We start from the raw sequence: 21,156 nt of genomic DNA on the forward strand, positions 1-21,156 counted from the left end.
TTCACCTTTTTTGGTTGACGGTCCTGCACCACACGCACTGCACTGTCCGTGAGCAAAGCGATGAGCAGCGCTCGCTTCTTCGTTGGGTCCACGATGCTATGAGCCTCAAAGTACGCCTCCAGGCGAACGCGATACGTAGGCCACGTACGTACCTTCTGCATCGGCAAATTCCGGTGGCCGTCCAGCACTCATGCTAACCCGGGTCTTCTCACCTAGCGACGCTAGGCCTCGTCGCCACTGATATGTCGCACTAGGCTTAAAACACTGACATCAGTCAGACATAACGCCGCAAGCACCGCAGCTTTATTGTAGACTGCATCCATGTGTTCCGATGCTCACGTGTCATGATGACCATGGCAGTGCCGATGAAAGCACGATGAAGATGACGATTAAGTTGGTGATACATCAAACATATCTTAGATGACGATGGAAACAAACTGGAAGGGAACGCACCATTAAATTGCATTGGAAAATTAACAGCCGAATCTTTCCAAGGCAATGATGAGTTTTACTTGAGGAAAGAAAGAGCATGAAAGAGAACCAGATGGAAATGGAGTTGGTGGTGACAAATTTCAACTGGAAGAAAGCCCAAGAAAAAATTCCGAAGCCAATGGCCACAGGGCTAGACGAAGTTACCGTTAGGCTGATTAATCAACTAGGTCCAAAAAGTTAAAAATACCTCGTGGAAAGCAGTAGAAAAAAGTCTAAAAGATAGACGAATACCAGACAGTTGGTAACAAAGTAAAATAAATATAATTTATAGAGGTAAGGGAGAGAAAGATATAATTCACTCGTATAGACCGTTGACCATGACATCAGTAATATACAGGTTAGCAATGCAGGCAATTAAATTAAAGCTGGAAGAATGGGCAGAGAATAATAGCATTTTAGTGGAACTTCACGATGGCTTCATAATAGATAGGCGTCTGGATTATGATTTTTTCTCCATGCTCAGTCTATTGAAGTGTTCAGAGTAGAAAAGAAACGGTTGTATGTGGCGTTTTTAGAAATTGCAGGAGCGACAACGTAGGCCACAACAATTTGTGGGATATTCACGAAGGGAAAGGCTTAGGTGACAATTGTATAGAGCTTTTGAGAGAGATTTACCTAGAAAATACCGTTTGCATCGAATGAGAAGGAATGAGGAGCAAGGGGAAAGTTGATACCAACAAGTGACTGAAGTAGGGGTGCCCGTTATCCCCACTGCTGTTTATGATGTACATGGTGAGGAGGGAAAGGGAGCTAGAAAGAAGTCATATCGGGTTTAATCTCTCATACAAACAGGCCGGTACAGTAGTAGAGCAGCAGCTTCCAGGTTTGTTTTATGCGGACGACATTGTGTTGCTAGCTAACACACAGAGTGACATGCAATGTCCGGCTAATTCTGTGGAAAGGAAGGCGATAAGTTATGTCTGAAATTTAGCGTTATAAAATGGGGTGTTACAGTATTCATTAAAAACAGCAAACAGACAGTGACAATACCGCGCCAGGAAATATCTTGCGTAAATGAATACAAATATCTTGGTATACGAATAAATGAAGGCAATAAATATATGGAAACAGGAAAAAAGAATGAAGTAAAGGGGAAGAGAAATGCGGCCATAATGAAACACAGAGCGCTATGGGGATACAATAGATACGAGGTGCTGCAGGGTATGTGCAAAGGTGTACGGGTTCCAGGACTTACTTTTGGAAATGCGATTGTTTGCTTGAAATCAGGGCTACAATCAGGACTTGATGGCAACCAAAGGTCGGTGGGACTCCCACATTGGGCGCTCACGGGAGGACTACAAATGAAGCTGTCCAGGGTGATATGGGCTGGACAAGTTTTGAAGTGAGGGATGCACACAGAAAAATTAATCATGAAGAATGACTGAGGAATGTGGAAGAAAGTAAATGGGCTGGGAGAGTGTTTAGGTAACTGTACAGGAAAAACATTGATTGTGGAGGAAAAGAACTAGGAAGGTTACCAGCAAGTATGCGGCCTGTGTGGTGAGCAACATAGCTACAAAGAACGTCAAGTGAAAAGTCAGAGGCTGAAATAATCTCGTGGGTGGCGGCAATGGAAAAGAAACCTACCATGAGTAACTACTCAAGAGGAAAAAACGAAATCTGGAAAGCAACAGTTTATGATAACTCAAAGGGAAGCTCATTACTTTTCGAAGCAAGATCAGAATGCCTTGGAACACGCACTTATAAAGCGAGATATAAGAAGGAAGAAGAAGCATGTGCTTGCTGTGGTAAAGCTAGGGAAACCATGGAGCATGTTTTATTAGAATGTGAAGATATCTGCCCAGCGGTCGATTTAGGAATCACTGGCCTTCTTGACACCCTTGCGTTCAACGAGAGCATGGGTAAAGTAAACATGTCTGCAATAGAGATTAGTAAAAGGCGGTTTGAAGCATGGCGAAAGAAAAATAGGTAATCTAGAAACAACGGTGGTGGACAAAAACAAAATTCACTGTAGGGTTTCAGAAACATTGTTTATTTGAATTCACCGTCGTTTTTTTTTCTTTACTTGAACATAGGGATGGCACTGGGCATTAAAATAACAAGAGCTTGGTGGCACTACCCATCGCTTCATTCCAAAGAGGACTTGTAACATCCTCACACGGACACACACACACACACGTGTATATATATATATATATATATAGACACCCCCCCTGCAGACGAAGGGTAAGTTGGGCACAGTATGAAGCTAGTGTGTGTGTCATTCCTTCAAAGTAACCGAGGGTGCTTGGTATCTCCCTTTGCAAATACTACAATACCTTCACCTGCCAGTGTGTTAAAATTCACTGCGCTTTGCAACGGGAGCATACTATTCCTTGTCGGTTCCAGAAATCATTTGCCGCTATATTCTGATGGCAAAGAACAAGGAGCAGAGTGCACTCCAAAAGGAGTTGCCGTATTTTTGCAGCTCTGAGCCACACCAAACATTGTAAAAATTTACTGTACGGTCAGGATCGGGGTGTGAATTACTGAAATTTGGATTTGAAGTTTCGCTCCATGACAACACAGCCTGCGCTGCCACAAAGCCACACATAAGGGCAAGGTTCTCGAGTACTCACACTTTCGCTATCTCCTGGGGAATCCCACCCTTTTTCCACCCCTGCGCATTGAAGCTCATTTCTCTCCTCCACTGTCGGTCATTCTCCTCCTCTGTGTGGGTCGCCATTTTGCATTTAGCAGGTAATAGTGCAGATGGCGCTAGCAGAGTTGAACTTGGGTCACGATAAGCTGTGATCAACGGCCCAGCTCCAATCTCAGGAAACAGTAAAGCAGTCATTGGCTTAAGATACGACATGGACAAGCAGTTAATCCCATAATGGATGCTGTTTTGTACACATCTGGGGCTTGTGTATTCAGTTATTTTCATGGGTTATACGCGCATATTATTTTTTTTCTTTCTGGGCTGTTCTGAAAGAGGATGCGGGTTGGCAGGTTATATGGGAAAAACTGCAGCGTTTCCTAGCCGGCTCCTTCAAATCTCGACTTAAGGTAATGTTGCCAAAGTTCAGTGCATGATCAAGAGGAAATTAACTGATGAAGTCTGGTATAAAACAAATTTGTTGTGCCAGTTTGTGCCTCCTAATTACTCTGTCTTGCGATGTGACAGGTGAAAAGGTAGGGGCGGCGGAGTAGCTTTATTTATTCACAAAGGCATTGATTTTGTAGTGATACTGGGTCTTCCTGACACAGAGTCGGTATGGTGCAAATTATAAATAGGTGATCTTTTGGTGGCTACTGAATAAATAAAAATAACCGTTAGGAGTTCTTTGTTTCATCGTACTTGAAATCACCCTGAAGATCTCCCAAATCAAATGAGAAAGATTGCTTGTTATTAAATTTAGCCTCTGTGTTCTTTTTTGCCATTTCTTAACAGCTCCTATTTACTTTTTTTTTGTTTGTGCAGCATCGAGGCCTTTAATTTCTGCATCAACTGCCAAATGTGACAACTCAAAGCAAGGATGCTTCCACCGATGTCAGCTATGTGACTATGAGACTGATGAACTATTTCTTCTGGAAGAACATGCCAGCGACCATACTGGCGAGAAAGTGTTTCATTGCCCTTTATGCCCTCAGAGCTTTCCACAAAAGCAGAGACTGAAAACCCACCTGCTCACCCACAAAATCAAGACGCCATTTCAGTGCACTTCATGCTTTCGGAGCTTCTCAGCTAAGGCTCGCCTGAAAGACCACCTGCGCATCCATACGGGCGAGAAACCATTTCATTGCCTTTTATGCCCTCAGAGCTTTTCTCTAAAGTCCAACCTGAAAACCCACCTCCTCACCCACACAGGCGAGAAGCCATATGAATGCCCTTCATGCTCTCAACGCTTCTCGCGCAAGTCTTACATGAAAGCCCATCTGCACACCCACACAAGTGAGAAGCCATATCAGTGCCCTTCATGCTCTCAGAGCTTCTCACGAAAAAGCTCCCTGCAAGAGCACCTGTGCAGCCACACAGGCGAGAAGCCATATCAGTGCCCTTCATGCTCTCGGGGCTTCTCACGAAAGGGCGCCCTGAAAATGCACCTCTTCACTCACTCAGGCGAGAAGCCATTTGAGTGCCCTTCATGCTCGCAGGCATTCTCACGAAAGTATCACCTGAAAGTGCACCTGGTGACTCACACAAGCGAGAAGCCATTTGACTGCCCTTCATGCTGTCAGAGCTTCTCACGAAAGAGCAACCTGAAAGTCCACCTGCGCACCCACACAGGGGAAAAGCCATTTCAGTGCCCTTCATGCTCTCGGAGCTTCTCGAAAAAGATCTCCCTGAAAGAACACCTGCACAGCCACACAGGTGAGAAGCCATATCAGTGCCCTTCATGCTCTCAGAGCTTCTCACAAAAGGGCAGTCTCAGGAGACATGAGACGAGAAGCCATTTCAGTGCCCACTCTGCCTTCAGAGATTCTCGTTGAAGAATGCCCTGGAGATACACCAGTGCATTCATACAGGTGACCGGCCATAAAGTTGCACCGTCTGCTCCAGGTCCTCATCACTTGAACAGATTAAAGAGAGCACAGCAGCATGGTGCTGTAATGTAGGTCAAGAGTCTTGTTGAACTAGAGTCTGAATTACAAAATATACATATGTTAGTATGTTACGTGGTGTTCTACTGCATCACGTAACACAAGTGTCTCTACATACTCCTGAGAGCAAGCTTTAACTCGAGCCAAACACCGATGCCGCCTATTCAAATACATGTAAAATGCAGGAATGTTTTTCTGGATAACCAGTGTATCGATTATAACGAAATTTGTTACAATTGGAGAGAAAAATCTAGATATGGTGGTTGCTGGCAGCATATTTTTGGTTGAAGGCCTGAATGTTATAACAGGAATTTACAAAGATGGTCCAGCATGAAAAAAATTGGAGCTAGAACTTCATAAATTTTTAGCTCTGTACCTGGAATAGATATCATAGCTCGGTAAGCTGCATAAGCTAGATGTTTCAAAGCGGACAAATTTAATGTATGGATTTATTTCTTTTGTTAATTTCTTACACTATTTTCAGGGACCTTTCAAATGTCCTACTCACTTATTTATTTATTTATTTACAAACGCTGCTATCTCATTTAGAGGCAAAGCAGAAGTGGGTTACATAACTCATGAACACAAAAATGTCAACTAACATGATTAGGCAGTTCTTTCCGAAATTGATTATTCGGCAATAAACGCATAGAACCAACTAAGTTATTCCATAATTCAACAGTGTGTGGAAAAAAAGAAAACTTAAAACCATCTATTATTGCAATGAAGGGAGCTATGTTTAATGGGTGAATACGTCGGCTTACTCGCACAGAAGGTGTCATTAGCAAGGTAGGCGGTTCATTGTTAGTCAATCCTTGTATGATTTTGTGCTGCAAGATTAGAAGGTCACACGTGCAGCGAAACGACAATTGGTCCATTGATAAAGCAGGTGCGTGTGATGACGGTGAAAACATACGGTCGTAACTTTTTTCTGAGTGGATTCTAATTTCGAAATATCCTTTATGCGTTGAGGGGACCACACTACAGAAGCACACTCTAAAACAGGTCTAATGAGTGATTTATAGGCTGTAAGCTTGCATTTTTAGTGCGTTGCTTTAAAGTTCGTTTTAGGCACCCTAACTTTTGCAGCGCTTTATAGCAGACTGTATTGATATTATTATGCCAACTAAGGGTTGGCATTACTAAGGTTAGGTTAGTTGTGAAAGTAAGTCCAAAGCATCTGAACTTGTTAACTTCGGTAATACTGTACCCTTGAGTGCTGTACGTGAATTTTAGGGGCTGTTTCTTGTTAGTAAAAGTCATTGCCACAGTTTTGCTTAAGGTAATGCTGATCTGTCATGTGTTACTCCAGTCTGAAAATGATGAAAATACGTTGTTAAGAACTTCTTGATCACGAAGAGTACGAATGTTGGAATAGATCACGCAATCATCTGCGTAGAGATATTTTCACTTGTCTGTTTTTGGCTACTTCAATAATGTCATTAACGTATATGATGAATAAGAGCGGCCCGAGAACTGAGCCCTGCAGCACCCCTGACATGACCTGAACTATAGAAGAGGTTTGGCAATTAAAAGTGACGGATTGGAGTCGGAGGTGCAGGTAATCGGATATCTAGTCAATTAGTTTATTACCAGGAAAGATTGCAGCAAGTTGTAGAAGTAGTTATCGATGGCTTACCCTGTCAAATGCTTTTGAGTAGTCGATAAAGATGGCAACAATCTGACCGCGATAATTTAATGATGTGGCTATATCATGCGTAAATTCTAATAACTGTGCTGTAGAAAATCCTGCTCGAAAAGCATGCTGCTGTGGGGACAGAAAGTTATTTGCCGATAAATACTGAATCGTGTGCTCGAAAAGTTGCAACACGTGGGCAGCAACGATATAAGCCTGTAGCTAGTGATTAGCTGTTTGCTGCCAGATTTGAAGATGGGAATGATGTTAGCTGGTTTCCAAACCTGGGGAACTGTCAACGTCTCAAGAGGTTTGTTAAATACAACTGTCAAGTACCGGGCATTCCCTTCAGAGTATCACTGTAAAAATTTGTTTGGCACTCCGTCAGCTCCAAAACTTTTTGTAGTATCAATTGTTAGTAATAATTTGTGAACACGAGCGTAAGTTATAACGAGAGCAGGACGCTCTGGTAAAGTGTTGTTGATGCAAAAAGGGGACCGACGCCATCGTCCTGACAAAATACAGACTGAAAATAAGCATTGAATGTTTTGGAAATAATCAGAGGATCAGAGGAAGGGTGATCGTTAATGATCAATGATGAAGTGCCATGAGCAGCCGGAAGCACTGTTTTCAAAACTTCGATGAGTTTTCTTTCAAGAATGTTGATAACATGGTGTCGAAATAAAAGTGTCTGGCTTTGTGCATTATTGGTTTTTAATTCGGACTGAAGCAGGTGCAGTATTGAGCATTGGTTACTATGACACATTTTTATGTTTCCGGAGCCTCTTGATGCCCCTGATAAGATGAATAACGTCCCCATTATACCAAGGGTGCTTCGGGTTCCGTTTCACACACTGCTTGGGAACAAGCTGCGAGATGCATTTCTTAAGAATGTTGCAGAACATATCAAACAACTTGTCTACACTGCAAATGCTGTTACATTGTAGAAAAGCGCCAGAAGAGGATGCTAGAATATTACCAATAGAATTGTTATCAGCATGGGAAAAATTATTGACAATCTTAAAAGGAAGTCTATTGCACTCACAAGTGACATCAACCTTCAGCAGAACTCCCGTGTGATCGGACAGGCCTTCTATGATTTGGCAGTCCTATCCATTTTGTAGTAACCTTTGGTTAAGGAAAATCAGATCAAGGATTGAGCTCTCACGGGTAACACTACTAACAATCTGTGTCAGATCTAACAACAAAACCAAAGTCAACAAGCGAGTCATAAATCGGCCTGTCACGACCATACGAAACCAATGTACTCCAGTTAATACAAGGGGTATTGAAATCACCAGCAAGGATCAATTTACAGTCGTGAAGCTTGTGTTTTAATATATAATTGCAACAATCTGGAAATATATATATATTTTTTTGGAATCAGGAGCCCAGTATAAAGTGCCAGTAGCCACCACAAGATCACCTATTTATAATTTGCACCATACTGACTCTGTGTTAAAAAGACTCGGTATCACTACAAAATCAATGCCTTTGTCAATAAATAAAGCTACTCCGCCGCCGCTACCTTTAACCTGTCACATCGCAAGACAGAGTAATTAGGAGGCACAAACTCACCTTCCGTGACCAAGTCATTTAGCCAGGTCTCTGTGACACAGATCAGAGATGGGTTATGGCATTCAATTAGCCAATTGAAGTGAACTGGCTTGTTCAATAGGCTGCGTGCATTTATATTCAAAAGGGTTAGGTTGTATCTTTTCCGAAGTAACTCTGTGCTGCTAGTGGTAAGTATGTTGCTGGAAGTTTTGATAAGCGACTTGCTAGTGTCATCCCAGGAGTAGCAGATGCTGTCTACTCTCAGAATGTCAAAGCTCAGTCGAATCTTGTTCACGTTCTTCCAAAGCTCGACCACTTACCCACAATGCTTTGCGAGTTTGCCACACAGGGAAAGAAAAATCCTCACTGATATGAGTATCTGACCCTATGAATTCAATAGCATTCCTTAGTATCGAACTCTTCACTCTGAAATTGAGCAGTAAAAATGTATGATAGGTCTCACCTTTGTGCACCGCGCCAATGACAGCACTCAACGCAGTTGCATTCTATTTTCAGTTTCGTGGAAACGAGCTTCAGCACAGTGGCAAGTAGTTGCTCTGGGAATTCAGGCGATCGCTCAGGCACACCATAGATTATTAAGTTGTTCCGACGTGATTGGTTTTCTAAATCACGTTTTCTGCCCAGCAGTTCGATGGCTTTTCTAAGGTCATCGACTGTTTCTTATAGAGTATACACACACTGGTCGATGTCAGCGGTGGCCGACACCCACGCTTCTATTTTCGAGATCCTATCTTCAAATGCATCAATTTTAGCTGTCAGACTTACTAAATCTTGGCTTATTTGTGTTTGCCCTTCTAGCAGTTCCGTGAGCACATGTTCAGATTTTGTTTCTGGGCCAGGGTTTGACTTTACATCACCCGACATAATTAGCAACATTCTCAAGGAATGCAACAAACAAGAAAAGGTACACAAGAGGCACTCGGAGTCCAGCAGCAGCAGCAAACAACGATTGTCACTCCTGAAGCAATGCACATGGTGTCTATTGCTTACCTGCCAGATGAAGCAAGCAACGTTGAGACAGCCGTTCGCCATGCTGCTACTGGACCCACTGAAGAGCAGAAGCCGCGAGTCTGGCTTTATATCATCCTGCGACCACGTGAGCGTTTCAGCAGTAGTCTGCCATCCACTGTTTGACCAGCACCGATGAAGTTCGTCGTTGTTGATAAGCAGGTTCTCGTGTGATACGAAATCACACGTGCCGTTCAAGGTGGAGTCCAAGTTCACATGTACCGGAATGCCACGCAATCGACAAATGGAAAAAGCATAGTCCTCTGGATAGTGGCGGCCGACGCAAACAGAGATCTGTAAAATGAAGCAAGCAAAGTTCAGACAGCTGTTCGCCATGCCGCTACCAGACTCACTATTAGTCGCATATTTTAACACCTTGTATAATACGTAAATTTTGTCCATTTATAGATGTCTTACTTGTAGCATTTTACAGAATTGTGATATTCATTGCTCAGTAGATGTAAACTTGATAGTTTCGTTTTCTGAAAATTCGTGATTTTAAAAATTGTTAATAAAAGGTTGATGGCCTAGATAAAAAATTCCCTACCAACAATCACCAGATTCTATTTCCTTTATATGCAGCAAACCTCCTGTGGTCTGGTGCTGTAGTTGTCAAGAAAACCGATTTCTCCTTTCCCACGCATTTAGATGGGAGCCCCCAAGCCCAATCTTGCTCTTAAAGGGTCCCTGAAACACTTTTGCGGCATCACCATATTTTTTCTACATCTTTTCTCAACACGTTATGGAACACAGAGCAAAAGGATTTATGAGAACTGACCCACATAATTTGTTGTAGCTGAGAAAGAAAACAATATACAGTTAAACTTTAATTAACAGAAGTCGGCAAAAATTGCTATTTGCTTTGTTATGTTGTGGCTTTTCATTATTTGAAAAGTACTCAATGTTCATTTGTATCTCAAAAATTACTGTTTGCATGCCCCAGCAAACTATGTATGTTCATTGTAATCATTATTGTTACACTACAAATGTCTGAATTATGTGTTCTTTAGGCTCTGTTTTTTTTTTTGCAGTATTCTCTTTGGTACATATGAACTTGTTCTCTTAGACCAATTCATGTATTTGTTTGTTCTTGGTTCTGGTCTACATGATTCATCATTGATTCTTTTTATCTTATTCTGTTTGCGCCATTATTTTTTTTACAAATGGGTACTTTTTTAGAGGAATTGATTGTTCTGTAAGCTTTCCACTGTCTGTTTCACCAGAGCACCTAATAGATGCCACTGTTTGTTGAATATTCATTGTCTGTTCTCGATATTTCAATAGTTTATTGACAGCATGCAATATAGGGATGTTAGCACTTTATTGTATCTGGGGCTTCAAGAGAAGTTGAGTGACGGCAGTTGAAAGTTCATTGTTAGAACAGAAAGAACCTGCTATAAGTAATTTAAGGTTTGAGTCGAATGTCAAGTCCACCATGCCTAATTCATTCTTACATTTTATTTCAGCTAATGTACCAGCATTTCTATAAGCACTAGTGTGACATATATTTGTGGAAATATTTGTATAAACTTTACACATTGAATTGGGCTTATATATAAACCTGCACTGTGTAATACTTTATGTGCAGAAACCAAGAAATTGGGCCAATCGTGTTTTTTGAAATCTGAAAAAGATTTTTTCTGAATTACAGTTGTGCTATTCTCTCATCAGGAATTTCCTCACCGACGAAATTGTGCACAGGACATGCTTTTAAGATAATAAATACGAGGGTTCACTGTTTCGATTAAGGGAGTGCAAATATTTCATACGTTAAAGTAGGCGCTTTGTCAATACAACTATTCTCTAATATTCGTCGAACACATTACCTGTGCACTAGTAAACCTCAAAGTGAAGCAAAAGTATGACAAATGTCACCCCTAAGGGCATAGTAGGCATAAAACATAAGAGTGTGTGTAGTAGAGGAACACGAAGACATGTACATATTTTTACCCATATTTTGACAATAGCTGTGCATTCATCGAAAACAGTTTCAAACATATTCTACATTTGTTTCAATTCTCGCACTATTTGATTTGTATTCCATTCAATATGCAAGAAATTCTTCTATATAGGGCGACAATGTACCTTCATGTAATAAATAAACATATTTGTGGCTTTTTCTTTTTGTTCTGCAAGTTGCACTCCTTAGGATTACTTCCACATCCACTCAGCCATATTGGTGGCACATATGCCTTCAGACTATGGCAACGTTACATCCACGTAAAGAGGCACCTGCACCAACATGTGGCCATATCAGTGCTCGGTCTTCTTTCAAAGTTTGCTTATTTGTAACTTGGGAACTCGGATAGCAATTGTCTATCGACACCGTCATGCGATGTAGGTGTCAATGTATTAAGCCAAATGTGAATTAGGAACATGCATGCGTGTGCAGTATGCTACATAACATTCTGTTACACAAGTGTTACTGTGTGCTCAGATATGTTGAGCTGCCGAGGTAATTCATAGCATGTACCAGTATAATGTGAAAAGTTGCTCCATTGTGTTTTAAGAATGCCATGAAACAATTTGAAAACACTGATATGACGTGACACATGACACTGGCAACACCACAATACCAAAGTCAGGTATCCTGCCAGTTATGTTGGTACACAGTGTAGAAATAAATATATTGTAATACAAATTTACAAGTTGTTTAGCTATAATATGATATAGCCAAGGCTATGCAGGGGTGCTGAATGTTGCGGAGACATTTTTGGTAATTAGTTTAGAGCACACATTTCCGTGGCCACAGCCATGTGATATTCCATGATGTAACTGCTCAACAATGAAGCATTTGTTTATTCACTATGCGTACAAAAGATTCCTGTGTACAGTAAAATACTCAGCGAGAAATTTTGAATGTTGCACGCCTCACTAGGACATGTTGTTCTCCAAGTAAATCGTTGCCTAATTAAACATCCTTGTGCATGATAAGTGGTTTACATGTGCACAACAAAAGGTAATTGCTCATTGTTTTTCTTAGTTTGTGCCCTGAATTGTGGGAAATTCTCTCTGGTTAGGTGAACCAATTTGTGGATGCCTTGTTTAGTTGGAGCTAAGCTACATTTCTGAAATGTTTAGAACATAAGCATTGTAAATGTACTCGTGGATGAACCTACTTATTTGTATTGTTGGAATATTGTCATTCTGCCATGAGTGATCCTTCTTTGTACGAGTGCATTGAAGCAAAATGGCAATACCAAATTTTATTCTATGTGTACACCATTTTTGTCATATGCAGGCTCTTTTCACTATATGCGGCACATTGAAGCCTTCATAGATCGCTTCAGATTTCATTAGAATTTACGCTTGCATAGTGCCCTTTCTTTGATAGAACCGTGCACACTCAGACAAGATAGGGGTTCTCAGAACTTTTGGCTTTGGCGATGCTCCGCCAGCTTTTACATTGTGCTGCAGAACCCCTCCCTTCTTTTTCCCAGTGATCTCCTTACACACAGCCTTAACATAAGGGCTCATTTAGTTTTATGGAGAATGGAATGGCGATAAGAGGGGACGTTGCTGCACACTCAACGCTGTGAGCACAGAGAAGCTGTCATGTTTTGGGAGGATTGGGGTGGGTGAGCCATATAATCTGCCTTAGCGTTGCTGCCGCGTCTAGGTTTGGCTTCCATTATGTGCATTTCGATGTGTTGTCGTTACTCTCGAGGGCCATTTCTGTTGATGAGCTACGTACGATGATGTACGGACAATTCTTTTCCGCTCTCCATAATGCGTTGTTCGGGCCAACCATCTGGCTGCCATCCTATGCACAGTGCGCCATTACCAGTATGTTCACGCGAACGGAAGGGTGTCACATGCACAAAAGCCTACAGTATTTTTTGCGAAGAAATTATACAGGGCATTCACCTTCCGGAACGGTCTTTGGTGTATCAATCGCAGTGCTAAGCATAAATGCTTGCATCGCCTGCAATGTAGCACTGCCCCTCGCCCGCAGCAAAGTGTTTATTTTTTATTCTCTTTGGCTGCTACTCGGCGTAACGTCGGTGTGAATCTACATATACGCATGCAGGCTCGTTTCACTAAGACTGCAACAGACTTAAAGAATGTGTTGTGCATAATCCATTTTTCATAGTCTGTTAAATCCACACCTTTTAGTGCACTTTTGGGAGTTATCTTTGTCCGAGAGACCCAGGGCACGTCTAAAGTAGATGGTAGGCATAAGCTGCAGATGCACGAGTGGCGCACTGTGGACACTGGGCAATGTGTACGTAGCGCTGACCCCAGGTGGAAGTTATGGCTAGTTGGCTTAACTCTTTCCGCACCATGGGGAAACTGGGTGCTTTTTGCAGGTTACACCACATATTTTTTCTGAACTACTCCACTAAGTATATTATGTTATACATAAACAAAAAGCAGAAGGAATGCACTTTTCCCGCATAAAAGATTTGTTAACGAGATCCAGGGAAAACAGGAAAAGGCGGAAGATGAAAATTCAGGACGATGAGCAAAAGGAGAACACAGTGAAAATGGGAGCGAAGGTCTCGACAAGTGGACTTGTCTTTTTCAAGGTGACATATTTATTAAAGAGTTGTATGTCATAAAAGAGACATAAATTGCCAAAATGAAGATTGTGTCACAAAATTGAGCAAAGTTTGTAAAAAAGTGCTTGTCTCTACCAAAAAAATATGTAACATAATTTATGATATAGAATATGTACTGCGTCTAACAGGCAATATATTCCAAAAACTCAATTTTTCATTCAACAGGTTTTCCACTAGAAAATTTAACGTGGAAGCACTACAGTTTGGCAGGCCATGCTGCGGCCTTCGATATTCTGGGCTGGCTTGCGTCGTCGTCGCTCTCAATGTATGACCAAAAGGCAGCATTCTCAGACTCGCTGTTGCTCGATCCACCGATAAAATCTGCTGCAAACACAGCGGAATCACGAGATCTGCGATCTTTTAAAGCACGAGCGCCGCTCCCCGAGGCGGCCATTCTTGCTTTCTACTTTGGCAGTAGTGTAACTTCAGAGTGTGTTAAAAAATTAACACCTTGAGGGAAAAAAGCGAACTGTTTAGAAAACAAAAATGTACTTCTCCTTTTCATCCCATGGTGCAGAGTGTCAGCATTTAAAAAGTGGCGTTTCAAACCATTGAAAGCGGGCGGCCATTTTTGCTTGCTACTGTGACGATCTTGAAAACTTTGGAGTGCGTTTAAATGTTTTACCACCTGGGAGTAAAAAACAAACTGCTTAGAAACCAAAATAGTTCTCCTCCTTCATGTCCGATACCGCAGCGTCTCCGTGGGTGGTGTGGAAAGTCTTGAAACTTGCGTTTCAAACTATCGTTAACAGGCTAACGATGCCCAATGGGCTGTTGCGTTTCGCCTACGATGCTGGGGCTTCGTTCAAAGCGGCGGACATTGCGGCCCATTCAGCACCGCTGCAACGCCTCCCCGCCAAGCGCATCCAGGCATGTTTCATTGCCACGTGTCTTCAAGTGTGCGTGTGCGTGTGTGCGCATGTTCTTGCCCACTCTTGTCAAAGTGCGGCAGCCGGGGAGAGGAGCTCCCCAAGTGTGAAGCGAGGAAGTCTGACCGGCGCCGGCATGGCGGATGCGTCAGCTTCTTGTCTCAACGTGTCTCTCAGCGTGTCCGTGCCCCACCGTCACGTGGCCTCATCCGGAGACGTTCCTACTTGCTCTCACATCCGAGAGCATAAAAGCAGCTGCCCCCGGACGCCAAGAGAGAGGCTCCGATTTCGTCTGTCGAGTATCGTGCTCTCCCGTCTCTCCACTTCGGTTGACCTGACCGCCCGCTTTTTTGCGATGCTAGAATAAACAAGTTGTTCTGTTAGCAGTCGACTCATGCTTTGCCGGGACCTTCGGATGCTTCCAGTTGTGCCTCAGGCCGCCAGGCCAACGCTACCCTTGGGGCTTGCGACCCAGATGCAACAACTCGTGCCAGCGGTGCGATTGCAACAGGGCACAGTACGGAAAGAGTTAAAGTCTCCAGGCAGAGACTTCCACCACCAGAGAAAGATTGTGGGCAACAGGGCAGACACGCGGGCGATAAGGGCAAACATGTTCCGCTGGATAATGGATTTTCTGCTTACAAATAGACAACGTTTTTGCTTAACTGCTCCGTGCCTGTCAGTGTAGATGTGGGTTACGTTGATGTTCGGCAAGTTGGTAAGGGTTTCTGCAGTTCAAGTAATAAGGGGTTTGAAAAGACAGTTGCCTAGTTTGAAGTGGCTTGGATCTCAGGGTGTGTGAGGTTTCAGAAAGCTATTTTCCTCTTCTCGAGTTAACTGTGACGTCTGTGTGCATCACAGAGCATCTTGTAGGTATACGGTCATTTCAATTGTTGGAATTTGTTGAACTCACTGGCTGAGCTTCGCCATCTTGTGATTGGTTATATATGTATAATTCCAAGGTGAAAGATCATCCAAGTTCGTATACTCATGGCACAATTTCCATAGCGATAGGAATGGAGCACCGCGACTGTCGGTAAATGTGGTACCTTTTAAAGGGGTCCTCAACCCCCCTCGGGCTTGGAAAAACACAATCTGCTGATAGCACGCACTAACGTGAACATCTCAGCCAAATTTTGGAGTTGTGCAAGACGCGCGTTGAGCGCAAGTTCACCTTTTTTCTCATACACTCTCTTTTTGAGACACCTACAGCATCCCGAACTTAGGAGCAGCTAGCTGCTCCTAACTCTTGTCGGGCTTACTTATTTTCTAATACAGGTGACTCTGATATGGGGCTGCTGTTGACGAATAGCTGGCATCAATCAATAATGGCGTTTGGATCAGTGAGCTCCTTCCTACAGCTACTGTGTATATGTATTCACGAGGTTTAATAACCAGGCTGAAGTGAGCGAAAATTTGCTTTAGAATTTCGATAATAATTATGTATTTCCGGAACCTCATGCTCGGCCGCAGCCACCCACATAGGCATCAATTTTTGGCCACCTTGTTTATTAGTGCGCAGTCGTCAGGTCTCGTTAGTTTTGAACACTGAACTAGCATTGAACTATGCGAAACTATGCGAACTATGCGAAATGGTGAAGTCGCACCACACACACGCTGGGGCACTTGGGCGCAACTCTGGAGCAGCTCATTTCCCTGTGCCTTGCAACTCGTTTGTGGTTGGTAGATTGGTCCTCTGCAGCTTTTCTCTTTTTTTTTAGTACTGTTGCTCTTGTTTGTTGAATTTGTCGTTGCGAACAGGGCACATGTGGGCTCTCAGCTTGTCCGTTCTTCTCCTACGGTGCTAAGATTTAAACTAGTTCTTGAGTTTGTTGCTGCTGTTGCCACTCAGTTTGGTGCACAGATCACGAAAAAAAATTTCTCTATCGTGGGGCTTCCTGTTGCACGTAATGTGCAAGTAGGTGAGCTGTTGCACATTTTAATGGCACTCTATGTAGCGTCTATGTGTACTATTTCTTGCCTTGCATTTCATACTGCTACCCTGTTTATCTCAGATTTTTGTGGCTAGTGAATCGACGACTTGCTTAAGCACCTGCTCGCCACAATGCAAAGGTACATGTTCAGTAACCCAAATGTAAACAATGAAGGCGAGTTTTAAGGAACATGGCCCAATCAGGATAGTTCTACTCAGATGCAATTTTTCTCTAAAATTTAGCTGTTCTGAAATCCAAGAAATATTCTGAGATTAATTCCAGCTAGATTTCTAAGTTGCTATTTAGTGTTGCTTCTTTTGAGGGTGCTATGCGAGTCACCATGTTTGCACAATGTTCCTCGCATCATTTGTGCACACACAACATAGGTTCATTGCTTTAGCCTGCACAATGTTGTAAATGTAGGATGTGTGCAAATATGACTGCTGTCAGTAGGTTCGTATTTCTTCCAGGACGGACTTTTATTCTTCGGACCATTTTGAGGTTGCATTTAGCTTCAGAGTACAGAGATCGTCATCTTAGTTTGTTTCACACTTGATCTGCTGTGGTCTTTCTCTGGAGACTGTTAGCTCGTGGACGACATATACTTAAAAGTGCTTTTCTTCGGACACCTTTTCTTTCGAACAAAACCGAGACAGGGCATCTGCTATATGATCATCTTGTTTCCCGGTTTGTATGTTATCCTAAGAGAGTATTCCCAGAGTATCGTGCATTCTTTGCACACTTAGTATACATATATAGAATGGTTTCTTAAGATCACAGTGGTCACATTCCACCAGGATTCATGGCTGTGCGAAGACTTCGTCGTGAAAGCGGGTGCAGGCCAGGGGCGGCGCCAGGATTTCATTAAGGGGGAGGAGTCACCTACAGCAAGTGAGTTCCTTCAGGGAGGCGGGGAACTTGTGCATTGTGTTCTGTCTATTTTTAACTGGGCTGAAGGCTTTCTAAACACGTCAGTGTGAATAAGCTATCTGAGCATAACAGTAAGATATAAATTAACATTTAGCATATTTACACAACAGTGCTTCAGCAGAGGAAAATTTATATAACACAGGGTACAGTACATACATAAAAAACAGTATTAAATAAAGAAAAAGACATAACCAGCAGCAACAAAATAACATTAGTTAACTATTTTGCATTATAGTTTTTAACGAGTACATTTCACAACAGGAGAGAGGACAAACACCACTAAGCAAAGTGGATATCAGTTCCAGCTTTGGTAAAGATGCGCCAGATAAAAAAAAACAGTGAATACACTCTTGTAGCACCATCCAGTGATTCTAAACGCTGGAAATGGGAAAAAGAATGAAGAAAAGCTGTAGTGGCAAAGGAATAAAAAAAAACAGATAGAAGAGAAAACAGAAGTGCAGAAATAGAGCATGCAATAGGCATTTCAGTCAGCATCACATTTGGTCACCCAGTACAGCAGGTTTCACAATCGCAAATAACAGCTCTCGGACTATACAATGTTCACCACACAAGCTAGGCCACTGACGTGGCCTTGGACAGCACTGTATGTGTTGTCTCTTTCAAAGTGATGATAGGAACAGAGGAAGGTTTTGTTACAACCACAGACGCCAATGTCTGCGCTGTGGCAGTAGAGACAAAACACAGCCGGCATTTATTCGATGGTGAAACAGGTGTTCTGCAGATACTGGTATGGGTATCGGTCCTACTCCCGCGCTGCACAATTTTTCCACGAAAATGCCGCAAAGATACAATGGTGTATCATTATACCAGCCTACTAGTGCAGATGTACACGTCGATTACTGTGCGCAGCATCAAACATGTCGACAACACGCTGAAGATGTATCTTATTGGCAAGAGATCGCTCAACCGCAAGCAAAGCTAGGTCGCTCAGATGGTTATTCATCCTCTTGCTGCGAAGTCTTCAATCTTCGAAGGTACGAAAACATGCGCTCACAAGATGACAATGCCGGTATTGTTGCAGCAATAATATCTAGATTGTGCAGTTTGTAGAAGGCTAGTTTATGTTCTCATAAGACAGTCGCCAGTTGCTGCTGTGTCTCTATCTTGCACTTCCTTTCGGCTTTAATACGCTGAAGAAGTTTCATTATCAGCTTGCACTCATCCTCAACGCTTTCAATGTGGCATGCATTGTGCTCAGTGAAATTCTCACTCCGTGGGTGGAGAGGGCTAACTTCGCAGAGTACGTCATCATTCTCCATGAACCGCCTAGTCAGCTCCGCTGTAAGGTGATCCAAGATGGAAAGAAAAACACCGACTCTGATTGTTTCCATTGAAGTGCAAAGTATACTTCGAGCTTTTCATCTCTTCCTTTTTACTTGTTAATGTGATGTGGCTCAGAATTTCGATGATCTGGTCTTGTATCAAATGATGAACATACTTCGCATTCGCTGCTCCACCATTCAGGTTCTTTCCGGCAATATTGTCATATGTGCCAAACAAGTTCAAGTGCTGAACGAAGTTTCCATTGTTTTCACTTGGAGCACTTTCATCATGGCCCCTCTGAGCAATTCCCTGAACGGCAATGAATCGCAATATATCTGCGACTTTTCCTGTATAGAGGCCATTTTCCTGCATCTCCCTGGATTACATGTGGCTGAGATGGATTGCAAAGGACTTGCTCCTGACTTCCTGACTTCATCTGCCTGTAGGAAACCCATGGTGTCAGGGAAGACTTATGCGCGAGTGAGTTTTCGTGCTTTCTGAAACGAGCATCTTTTTCTAGGACTTCTAGTTACTATATCCACCGTTGACAAATGCAGATTTCTCATTAGTACCAGTAGAATACATTCTGCAAGGGTAACAGAGAGCTATGTCAGCCTGCATTCTGCACTCCAACCAAGGAAATAGGCAGTACCAGTCCGAGTGGAAGCTTATGCTCAATTTGCCATTCTTCTTAGAAATGGGTTTAGTATTGGCTGTGTGGGTGACTCTGTCTTAAATTTCGAAATGTTCAACTGGCCTGCATGGTCGACATCCAGATCAGAGGTGGTAAGTTCTGTCGCGGAATCAGGTTCATCCCTTGCTGCACACGGTGTGGAAAGCTTGTCGCATTCACTGTCCATTTGGACCGACGAGGACGGACAAGCGTCGTCAGAAGAGATGCTCTTCACAGTCTCTTCAAGAAGAGTCAAAACGGAGTGCTGAGAAAGATTTTATTGTTCATGGTGCATCTCCGAATCACCAATTTTTTAAGCAGAAAGCTTGGTGTGGACGCATTGTTGCTTGAGCTGCTTGCTCACATTCGAAAAGAAAATTGGCAATTGACCTTTTCTGCAAAATCCTAAGGCAACACAAAGGTCCTGTGGCATCGACCACATATTGGAGCCTCTTCCGGTGGCGAGATGGGCTGGCGTTTCCTCCCACGTTACGATCACTGCTTGCGAGCGAGAAAACGAACTGCCTGAAGTGGTTAGTGCCACCGCTGCAGTGAACTAGAAGACTAGAATGGGTCAGTGCAATGAAGGGAACAGCTGCGCCGCAGCGCAAATGGTGCGTCGAGGCACGATAGTAGCTTTGGCGCTGTCGACGCTCACTACTGAAGCTCCTGTTACAACTCAATGCGGCGAAGAGCATTTCTTAAATGTTGACGAGAGGCACGCCACCCCATTCATCACCCACCTATCCCAAAGTCAATGCAGCTTTGATGCTGACCGTTGATGGGTCAAGACCTTCTATATGAAAATGATCATCTGAACTAATAAATGAAAGGGGCCCAAGTCGACTGCTACTGAAGAACAGCACTAACCTTGGATTCCTAGGTTACAATACGCTGACACAATTCATACCATCGAAGTTGGAGTTCGGCGGAACGGCATGAAATCCTGGCGGGATATTGCGACCGATTCGACGTGTGTAATTGACCGCGATACAGTCATCAGATTTTCTAGTCTAGTCGCCTAAGGAAGACGAAAGGTTAAAAGTGGAGACCTTTCGTTCAGAGAGGGTCATGTGTCCTGATGTGAACTCAGAATTAGCTTCTACATGGAGTGGGCTTCTGTACTTGGCGCCCGTATGCATAATGTAAGCAAACCCCTTAAAGTGAAGCTTTCTTTTCCTCTTCTTTCGACTTTCCCACTGCTGCTGCTGCTGTCTTGCACACCGCGTCGAGGGGCGGTTCAGAGCACGTGTATACATGACAGGAGCGCAGCAGAGCAAGCGACGTGAGGAAATCGCTTGGACTTTGCATCGCGTCGAATTGCACATACCCTCTGGAACTCCCTGGGCGTCGCCACATTAGCAGCTTGACAGCTTTAATGATCAGTGTCCCTCTGCAAAAGGATTGCAGGAACTGCTGCGCTTAGCTTTGTACTAACATGCAAGTTCAGAGGCGAGCTAGATAGAATGGTAGAGAGGAGGGGAAGAGGAAGCAGAGATAGGGTGGAACAGACGCAGTCGCTAAATGAGTGAATAACATCCTTATCATATGAAACCAGTAAACATTGACAGGAAGTACAACACAGGGGAAATTACTTGTGCTAACTAAATGAATTAAAGAAAATGAAGCTTATGGAAATTAAAGT

General features: G+C 43.0%; 1 protein-coding gene across 8 annotated transcripts in view; it reads left to right on the plus strand.

Moving 5' to 3' along the window:
* LOC135896026 (uncharacterized) overlaps positions 1 to 21,156 on the plus strand; it is a 96,573-nt gene that overhangs the window by 21,440 nt on the left and 53,977 nt on the right. For 7 of the 8 annotated variants that reach the window (XM_065424330.1, XM_065424328.1, XM_065424327.1 and 4 more), the window contains exon 4: positions 3,917 to 4,807. The exons of the other annotated variant lie outside the window; for it this stretch is intronic. In XM_065424330.1, the coding sequence (XP_065280402.1) occupies positions 3,917 to 4,807 (891 nt within the window). The remainder of the gene's footprint in view (positions 1 to 3,916; positions 4,808 to 21,156) is intronic. 8 annotated transcript variants of the gene reach the window in all.

The sequence above is a fragment of the Dermacentor albipictus genome, chromosome 8 (assembly GCF_038994185.2).
Source record: "Dermacentor albipictus isolate Rhodes 1998 colony chromosome 8, USDA_Dalb.pri_finalv2, whole genome shotgun sequence".
In the NCBI taxonomy this organism is placed as follows: Eukaryota; Metazoa; Arthropoda; class Arachnida; order Ixodida; family Ixodidae; genus Dermacentor; species Dermacentor albipictus.